Source organism: Solanum dulcamara, chromosome 3, assembly GCF_947179165.1.
Source record: "Solanum dulcamara chromosome 3, daSolDulc1.2, whole genome shotgun sequence".
NCBI lineage: Eukaryota > Viridiplantae > Streptophyta > Magnoliopsida > Solanales > Solanaceae > Solanum > Solanum dulcamara.
Window position 1 is genome coordinate 71,839,634 of NC_077239.1, and position 10,422 is coordinate 71,850,055.

The window sequence follows — 10,422 nt, forward strand, 5'->3', positions numbered from 1 at the left end:
AAGAAAAGACAATATCCGAGTCCACATAATTTATTGTGTGTCTTTAAGAAATTTAATCCCCTCACTATATCCGATGTTATGGATTATTTCCTTACATGATAAAACGGATAAACTATTAAAGTTGTAGTACTTCAATCTTCAATAATTTCAGCGAACTCAAAAATCAGCAATAAAATCACACAAAAAACTTAACTTAATTTGTTTGTAAGAAAATATATGCAGAAGAGGGAGAAATTCAATTGAGAAAATTGAGGGAGAAAACCCCTCTATTTATAACCAACAAAAAGTAGTATGAAAAGATGTTAATTGTGTCTTATCGGAGAGGTCTTAACCCTTTGCTAAAGATGCAACCTTTCAGAAAGGTCACAATCTTTTAAAAAAAGACACAACCTTTCAAAACGGATACAAACCTTTAGAAAAGGCACAACCTTTCGTAAAGGTCACAACTCTTTAAAAAAGCCGCAACCCTTCGTTTTTCATTCACACTTTTAAAATCCAACACTAAATTCATTTTGCATAATACTTATCTAGATTATTTATAAATATTTTTAAAATATTTTTTTTTCATCTACACAGCGCACAGATACAATAAAATAATTAAAAACTATTTATTTATTTTCGTGAAAATATTTTTCAACATTTTCTTTCAAGTCGAAATGTACTTTAAGTATACTCGACAAGTAAAAAGGGAAAGAGTACTAAATGTGAAATCATTAAAATAAGAGACAAGTGGTGTAATCATACCAAACATACTTGAATTGGTCTCGTATTTTAAATGGACATTTGACCATACTTGAATTGGTCTCTTATTTTAAATGGACATTTAAAATCACATTAGTAAGCATCAACATATATAGTATCGCTAGCTTATCTTGGACAAAATGCACATATATCTCACCTCACATGCATAAACTCTCCAAATTATTCACGCATTATTTGTGAGTCCTACTGCTACCTACACAAACCCAATTTTGGCCTTTTCTTAATTCACTTTGCAGAATTAACGTTATATATATAACAACACTTTTGTAACTCCAGCTTTCATTTGAATTCTCTTAGTTTATTACTACTTCTATTAGAATTTCTTTTCTTGTGGTTGTTGTTGTTGAGTACTCATGGATTTTAGGAAGGAAGCTATGTTTTTCGTATCGATAACGGTTGTTTTTAGTTTCTTTATGGCCACTCTCGCTGGCGCTAGCGTGTATAAAGTTGGTGATGATGCTGGTTGGACGATCGGTAGTGCCAATGTTGACTACCATACATGGGTTGCTAAGAAAAAATTTCGGGTTGGTGACATTCTCGGTAAGTCCGCCTTGTTCGTAACGCTTTTAAAAAAATAAATAATTCGAACTCCATACCAACATCATTTTAGATTTGCAAGTAATTTTGAGAATCGATTGAGTTCTCGAATAGAATTTGCGATTTGTGAATTTAGAATTTTATTTATTAATTTCTAAATTAATACTAATTAGTATATACTTAATAAATATATGATTTTGATCAAAGTTACTGAATTCGATTAGTAAATCACCCTTTTTCTCGACTAACAATCTTAGTGATTATCTTTCGCGTATGGACTATTTAGTTAATAAGGAGTATGGAAATCTTAATTGGATAACTAATTTTTGAGATTTGGAATAATGAAATTAGATTTTTAAGTTGTCCCTTTATGATAAACCTGAAAAATCTGTGATATGTGAATTAATAGAAATCAAAATTTTCTATATTGTAGAAATTTCATTGATTTTCACCTTAATGATATTGCAGTATTTGAGTACAATCGAACAGAAAACAACGTACTACGTGTGGACCTCCCTGATTATCATAAGTGTAACGCCGCAAATCCCATCAGGACTTACTCTTCTGGCAACGACTCTATCACCATCATGGGTCCGGGCCACTACTACTATATTTGCGGTTTCCCGGGCCATTGCCAGACCGGTCAGAAGATTGATGTTAGGGTCCTTAAAGTTTCTAGGCCCATTGATATTCCAACTGGAAGCCCAAGTCCAGCTCCTGCAGCAGCCTCATCTACTACTAATGTCCATGTAATTGCACCTAGCCCAGCCAAAAAGAGCAGTGCACCCTCATTGTTCATAACTAACGGGCTTGGTCTTGGGCTTTGCCTCACTCTGTTCATGATTATTATTAGTGCAGATTATGTACTTTAATTGTACTAGGGGCTAACCCAATGTTGTAGGGTATTAATTAATGTTAATGGACAAGAGAATTTTGGGGATTTACCATTAAATGTTCGGGTTTTAATTCGTACCCATATGGAAAAGATGATTTTATGTTATATGGATAGTAGGGAATAACAATTTATGACAATGGTCGGTTGAAATGACAGATGTAACCAGTAACATGTTACGTGGGATCAAACTATTAATTAACAATATTAATAGGGGAAAAAAGGAAAGAAAATCATGAATTAATTGAGCTTACCATAAATCACACCTGCACAATTGGAAAATTCTAATAGAATCTGCTTCTTTCCGAAGTAAAACGATAAAACTGGTTGTTATATAGAGCTAGACACCCTCATTCACTCACCTTTCGAAAAATTATATTTGTGTCTCCTAATATTTTTTTTCACTAATTAGCTATGATTCTTCCAAAGTTAGCCATGTTGTTATTCTTGATGTTTTTTGTATGCTGTGGTGTATCAATGGGTGCAGTGTACAAGGTTGGTGACTCTACTGGATGGACAGACATTGGTCACATTGACTACAAATCTTGGTCTGCCAATAAAAAATTTCGTGTTGGAGATTCCATTGGTAAGTAGTTATATTATACATATATGCCTTTAAAATGTTTATATATATATATTTTTTTAATTTAGGATATGGAGTTAATAGTAATAGTAGAGATGTTTGTTTGTCTTCAACCAATAGAAGATTGAGAACAAAAGAAAAAGGATTTAAGACATAGATAGATCTATTTTTTTATGTCCTACTTGTGTGAATCTTGAATGCAAAAGTAATATAGGCTACATATAATTCAATGAATGGTCTTTATGAAGTGTTTATGTGTTTTCTCTTCTTTAGATCAAATAGCAAAAGTAATTATGTTTTCATTCAGGGTATGCTATTTGTTTTGAGATGTTAATTAATTTAGATTCACATCATTTAACTGATGGAGAAATATTTGATATAATATTTTTTTTTATTCGCTCGAACTTGAAATTTCTAGTTAATGGTGAAACAATCCTACTCAAAGTCGGTCCTAAGCAAAGTTACTAAACTAATATATTATTAATATTTCTTTAACTTTTAACAACACTTTGATATATTTTTCATTTTAATTAAAAAAACGATGCAGGTATCTTATATGAAAAATTATTGTTAAAATATCAGTAATTAATCTTAATTTATCAAGGAAGAAAAGAGAATCTTATTTATTACTATAATTCTAAACTTTGGCCTATTTCTCTTTAACATAAACTTTTCCCCTAGGAAACTATTCTTCTATGAGATCATTTCTGGAGTTTCTCTATAAACCTTAAAATAGTATAGTTTTCAGAGAATGATTTCACCTATATATACCAATAATATATATAATTCTTTTAAAGGATAGAAATTAATAACTTATATAATAGAGAAATTTATATATGATCGTTTAATTATTCTTAAGGTATAGATTTCCGCCTAAATGAAATATCAAGATCCCATTGAGATAAGAAATAGTTAGGTATGGTGACTCTATGTGGCTACGTCACTGATATTATAAATTGCGATATATTTTTTGATGTTACAGTGTTTGAGTACAAGCAGCACTTGGACAACGTGGTACGAGTAACACACAAAAACTTCAATGCATGCAATGCAACAACAACTTATGCCACATTCAACACTGGAGACGACACATTTGTGATAAAAAAACCAGGACACTTCTATTTCATTAGCAGTTTCCCTGGTCATTGTCAAAATGGTCAGAGAGTTGACATCCGAATCCCGAGGCCTATAAAGTCATCGCCTTCTCCTTCTCCTTCTCCTTCGGAGCCAAATACTCCGTCATCAACACCAAAGGCACCTTCACCATCTTCTTCTCCTCCTCCTTCTCCTTCGGAGCCAAATACTCCGTCATCAACACGATCACCTTCACCATCTCCTGATGATAAAACAAGTGGATCCTCAGAGATGTTATTTTCTTTTAAGCTTTGGTTGTCCATGCTTCTAATAGTATTAGTCGATATGGTTTAATTATTTTCCCATTATTTACTCTTCAAAGACTTTTTGTTTCGATTTTAAGTAGACATTATGTTAAGATTTGATATCGACATTTCTGCTTGGTAATTCTTGGTGATATTTATAATTAGATGTTTATTAATAGTTTTTGTGGGATACTTACTGTTGGTGTATATGCATTTTATAAGTAAAATAAAATATTAAGTGCATATATTAGTGGGTATAAATTGTGGTAGAAGATAACTATTAGTTCTTGTAACTTATATGACCATTAGTTCTTGTGACTCTCATGGTCATTAGTACCTATAAATAATGGTGCATCTTCCTTTGTCTTGAGTATTAGATGAATATGTTGAGTGTGAAAAAAATATTGTAGTATGTAGTAGTGAAATATTGTTGAACTAGATTTCCTTCCTAACGAGCAGGCAAACAACGAAATGCTCTCGGCGTAAATACTGCTAACGTACGTTGAGACGAGTATGCCAGGACGGAGATGGCGAGGGAGACCTAGGAAGGAGATCATCACATCGGCTGGAAGCACTGTAAAAGCTGGTTCAAAACTAAAAGAACTTCGAGAGCAGGCTAGGGAAGCTTCGAGCAATAAAGGTAATTCTGAAATGATGAGGAATGAACACATAGGAACAACCATCTCGACTCAGAGGAGTATTAAATGGAGCCCAGAGATTACTCATAGATTACCATCTCCAGATCTGGAGGATTCAGTAACAAAGACACCATCAAACACTGTTCCATTGGTTACTGTTCCATTAGATCCAGTTGCGGAGAAATCAAAAGATGCTGGGATGGTAGATCTAGCAGGTAAGGAAGTTACTAAACCATGGATCAATTCATTTGCTGGTAATAGAGTTGCTAGTAATGGATTAACTCTAAAGTATATTACGCCTGATGTGTTCAATGGCAACATGATAGTGAAATTGGATGAGAAGGAACAAGAGAAGGAGGAGGAAAAATGGAAGAACTCTCTAATTCTGTATGTAATTGGAGAAATGCCTGGATATAATTATATGAAAAGATTCATCACTCACTCCTGGGCTGCTGTGGCAACACCTAATTTGTATTATCATGATGAGGGCTATTATGTGGTGCAATTCCAATCTGAAGTGATATGAAGGAGATTTTGTTTACAGGATCATACAGTATAAACAATAAGCCCATTATACTGAAACAATGGACTTTCAAACTTGATTTTAAGGCAGAATTTCTAGTTGATGTCCCACTCTGGGTTACCTTTTCAAAATTTCCACTAAATTGTAGGGGATGTGATTCATTGAGTAGAATTGCAAGTGCTATAGGTATTCCACTGTTTGTGGATGAGTTTACAATCAAACAAACAAGGATATCTTATGCATGAATATTAATTAAGGTAGACGACACTAAGCCAATACCTACAGAGATAACAATCATGGATGCGCAAGGTAAGGCATTTCAGCAGTTAATAGATTTTGATTGGAAACCAGAATATTATAAAGAATGCTTGATGGTGGGATATAATTGTCACAAGACAAGAACCACACAAACTGATAAGTAAAGACCAAAGTATCAACAGCATCATCCTAAGCAGGCACAAGCAAAATTTGTCCCTACTTGGCTTCCTAAAGCTGCTGTCCAGATACCTTTGAAGATCAATAAACAACCTCAGCCAGTAAAAACTAACAATCTGCAACCTAAAGGTGAAGAGTTTACACATGTGACTACTAAAGGTAAGCAACCATAGATGAGCTTAGTTACTGAATCAGGGAATAAAAACAGGAAGAGTTATGCACAAGCTACATCAATTTCTATGAAGAATAACTTTGAAGTGTTACAACCTATAGCTGCTGTGTTGGCAACCAATCCACTTCCTGATAAAGGGGCTGGTACCACCATTATTATCTAAATGGTATGGTTAGTATGGAACATAAGGGGTATTAATAAAAGGTACAAACAAAGGGAAATGAGTAATACTTAAAAAATCACATAAACCTTATTGATTTGGTAGAGACTAGAGTTAAGGTGAATAAAGCAGCTACTATAGCTCAAGGAATAGCTCCTAACCGGGGTATGATCCACAACTATACAAATACAATAAATGGGAGAATATGGATATTATGATATGATAGCACGTTTGATGTTGAAATGATTATTCAAGGTGCTCAATATATCTACTGTGCAGTGCATACTAGAGACATGAAGGTAGATTGCTGTTTGAATGTGGTATATGGATATAATACAATAGACCAGAGGAAAGCATTATGGACTGATATAAGAAAGCTGACAGCTCAATGTACAAAATCTTGGCTTGTATGGGGTGATTTTAATACACTATTACATAATCAAAATAGGGTCTATGGTGCTCCAGTAACAAGATCTGAAACTAGGCACTTTGCTGACTGTGTTTAAGAGTAACTATTAAATGAGCTTATGTGGAAAGGAGAATTTTATTCCCGATCCAATAAGCAAATTGGTATAGACAGAATATACAGTAGACTAGACAGGGCTATGGAAAATGATGAATGGATGATGAAATATGGACAATTGGTACTAGACTACAGATTACCTCATATCTCAGATCATTCATCTATGCTTCTTGATATGAAGATCACCTTATCCAATATCAAATCCCCCTTTAAATTCTTTAATATATGGAAAACTCATGAGTCATTTGTTCCTCTAGTACAAAGACACTTGACTGACAGGTTACATGAAAACAAGTTAAGATGTATATGACAAAGGTTGAAGGAGTTGAAGCTACATTTAAAAATGCTGAATAATAACAATTATAAGGAAGCTGCAGAGAAGATACAACAGATCATAAACTCCCTAAAAAGGTCACAGTTGAAGCTAGCTACACACTATACTGATGCTCTTGCATTGGAAGAAAAAGACTTGCTGATCCAATTGGAGAAATGGACAAACATTGAGAAGAGTATTCAACATCAGAAATCTAGAGCTATGTGGATTAAATTGGGAGATTCAAACAACAAGTATTTTATAGCAATGATAAAGTAAAAGAGGCATAAGAAGCAAATTATAGTGCTGACTTCAGCAAATGATATAAAAATTATGGAACCTCAGGCAATTCATAAAGAGACTATCACATTCTATCAATCATTAATGAGTACTGCTCTAACTAGTACTACAGTAGTGAGTAAGGCCATCATGAGGACAGGTCCAACCTTGAATCACATTCAACAACTGACACTGTGTGTAGAGGTAACTGAGCAAGAAATCTATGATGGACTCTTCTTAATAGGGGATGATAGGGCTACAGGAGTTGATGGATATAATGCTATGTTTTTTTTAAAAAACTTGATCAATGATAAAAAAAAAAGGACATCTATGAAGCTGTGAAAGAATTTTTCAATACTGGGAAGCTATACAAAGATGTGAATTGTACTGCTGTTACATTGTTGCCCAAAGTTCCAAATCTATCCAATATAAGGGAGTATAGGCCCATTGCTTGTTGTACTATTCTGTATAAACTCATAGCAAAGGTATTGGCTGATAGAATTCAAAAGGTGATAGCAAATGTGATATCACAAACTCAGGCTGGATTTATTCCAGGAAGAAAAGTAGCTGATAACATCATGCTTGCAATGAGTTAGTTAAAGCTTATATTAGGAAAAATGTCTCTCCAAGATGCATGATAAAGGTGGATATCCAAAAAGCATATGACACAATTGATTGGAAATTTTTATAACAAGTAATGACAGGATTGGGATTTCTGTCAGATTGATAAGCTGGGTTATGCAATGTGTAACTACTGTCTCTTTTTCCTTCCTGATCCATGGTGAGCTTACAAAACCATTTGAGGAAGCTAGAGGGCTTAGGCAAGGAGATCCAATGTCCCCTTTCCTATTTGTTATAGTCATGGAGTATTTGAGTAGGAACCTAAATGATCTGAGTAATCACAAGTAATTCAAGTTCCATCTTATGTGCAGCAGACTCAGGATAACTAACTTATGCTTTGCAGATGATCTCCTCATGTTTGCTAAAGGGGATATAAATGTTTGGGGGAGGAAGCACCACAACTAAAGTTTGATATGATGAAAATAATGAAAATAAATTGGACACGAGAATTTTACGTGGAAACCCCTCTAACTGATATAAGGGAAAAACCACGGGGTAGAAGGATCTCACTATAAAATATGGAGTACACTGTTCTCAAATACAAGGAGAAAACAACAATTAACACTTCTCTCTTGTAAAAGGAACAACTACTAAAGAGGACACTCAAGACTACAATATTTATCTTGGTGTATAACTCTCTTTATATTCTTACTCTCTATTTCTGGGATTTTTTGGATGAGGGCAAGATGCCCTCTATTTATAAGCGGAGAAAACGCGTAAAATAAGAAAACGCATTTTTGTATTTCAATCAAAAACGTGTAAGGAAAAGTTGGCAACAACTGTTCAAAAAGTTGCTGCCAAAAACGTGTAAGGAAAAGTTGGCAACAACTATTCAAAAAGTTGCTGCCAAACTTCTACTTTGTCTTCCAATGTTTTTTTTTGACTTTTCTTTAGCAACTTTTTCTGACTTTCATTTCATTCTCCCACTTGAATATTTAATTGAGAATCAATTAAGTCTTCATACCATCCTTTCTATCCAATTACTACAATGTTACGTTTCTGCTAGGCCAATAGAAGATCGACACCATATGAACTTGTTACTGTTGATCGGCTTTGTAAACATATCTGCCAGGTTGTCACTAGTGTGAATTTTCTGAACATCCACACTGCCTTCTTCCACCTTCTCACGAACAAAGTGGTACTGAACTCGTATGTGCTTTGTCCTTGAATGAAATGTCGGATTCTTTGCAAGATGCAAAGCGCTCTGACTGTCACAAAACAAAGCAATCTTCTCTTGTTTGTGCCCGAGCTCCTCCAATAACATCTGCATCCATATTGCCTCTTTGCTAGCTTGTGTAGCTGCTACATATTCTGCTTCCGTCGTAGATGTAGCCACGATAGATTGCAGTTTTAAAACCCAGCTTACAGCTCCTCCAGCAAGAGTAAGCACATAACCTGTGGTGGACTTGCTCTTATCAAGATCACCTGCATAATCTGAATCAACATAACCTTTAACATTAAAGTCTGATCCTCCATAACACATTGCAACATCTAAGGTACCCTTGATGTATCTCAAGATCCTCTTAACAGTATTCCAATGCTCTCTACCAGGATTAGTCATGTATCGACTAACCACTCCCACTGCTTGTGCAATGTCAGGTCTTGTACATACCATGGCGAACATTAAACTTCCCACTACTGATGCATACGGAACTCGAGACATCTCCATCCTCTCTGCTTTATTGCTAGGACTCATACTTGAGGATAACTTGAAATTAATAGGAAGTGGGGTAGAAATTGACTTACAGTCTTGCATCTTGAAGCGTCTCAAGATTTTCTTCAAGTAGTTCTTTTGAGAAAGCCAAATCTTCCTATTATTTCTGTCTCGGTGAATTTGCATCCCTAGAATCTTGTTTGCTGGTCCCAAGTCCTTCATTTCAAACTCCCTAGCCAACTGTGCCTTTAAATTTGTAAGATGATCTTTGTTGGGGCCTGCTACCAACATGTTGTCAACATACAACAGCAAAATAACAAAATCTTCATCACCAAATCTCTTGTAATAAACACAAGGATTTGAACTATGTCTGTTGTATCCAAGGCTTATAATGAAGGAATCAAATCTCTTATACCAACACCTCGGCGCCTGTTTGAGACCATATAGAGATTTGTTCAACCTGCAAACCAAGTTCTCTTTTCCTTGTTCTTCAAAACTTTCTGGTTGGAGCATGTAAATTTCTTTTTCAAGCTCTCTATGAAGAAATGCAGTTTTGATAGCTAACTGCTCCAAGTACAAGTCAAATGTAGCACACATTGCCAGGACCACTCGAATTGTTGTGAGTCGAACCACCGGAGAAAATATCTCATTGAAGTCTATACCTTCTTTCTGAGCAAATCCTTTCACCACCAATCTTGCATGATACTTATCCACTTGATCATTACCATTGCGTTTGATCTTGTAGACCCATTTGTTTCCAATAGCCTTCCTTCCTTGTGGTAATTGAACAAGATCCCATGTTTTATTTTTATGAAGAGCTTCAATTTCTTCTTGCATTGCTGCCACCCACAGAGATGATTCTTGGCCTTTCATAGCTTCTTGAAAGGTTGAAGGCTCTCCATCTTCTATTAATAGACAGTATGCAATATTACTCTCCATAGAATAATCTGA

At 34.8% G+C, this 10,422-nt stretch overlaps 3 protein-coding genes across 3 annotated transcripts; all 3 read left to right on the top strand.

The window, feature by feature from the left end:
- Positions 1 to 1,071: 1,071 nt before the first annotated feature.
- LOC129881748 (mavicyanin-like) lies at positions 1,072 to 2,239 on the top strand. The gene is made up of 2 exons (XM_055955858.1): positions 1,072 to 1,302; positions 1,768 to 2,239. The coding sequence occupies exons 1-2, from the start codon at positions 1,116 to 1,118 to the stop codon at positions 2,169 to 2,171; spliced, it is 591 nt and encodes a 196-aa protein (XP_055811833.1). The 5' UTR covers positions 1,072 to 1,115; the 3' UTR covers positions 2,172 to 2,239.
- A 366-nt stretch (positions 2,240 to 2,605) lies between these two features.
- LOC129881749 (chemocyanin-like) lies at positions 2,606 to 4,202 on the top strand. The gene is made up of 2 exons (XM_055955859.1): positions 2,606 to 2,777; positions 3,757 to 4,202. Exons 1-2 carry the CDS (start codon positions 2,606 to 2,608, stop codon positions 4,200 to 4,202), a joined length of 618 nt encoding a protein of 205 aa, XP_055811834.1.
- A 2,745-nt stretch (positions 4,203 to 6,947) lies between these two features.
- LOC129883649 (uncharacterized) lies at positions 6,948 to 7,792 on the top strand. Its single transcript, XM_055958268.1, has 3 exons — positions 6,948 to 7,171; positions 7,322 to 7,400; positions 7,520 to 7,792. Exons 1-3 carry the CDS (start codon positions 6,948 to 6,950, stop codon positions 7,790 to 7,792), a joined length of 576 nt encoding a protein of 191 aa, XP_055814243.1.
- Positions 7,793 to 10,422: the final 2,630 nt, after the last annotated feature.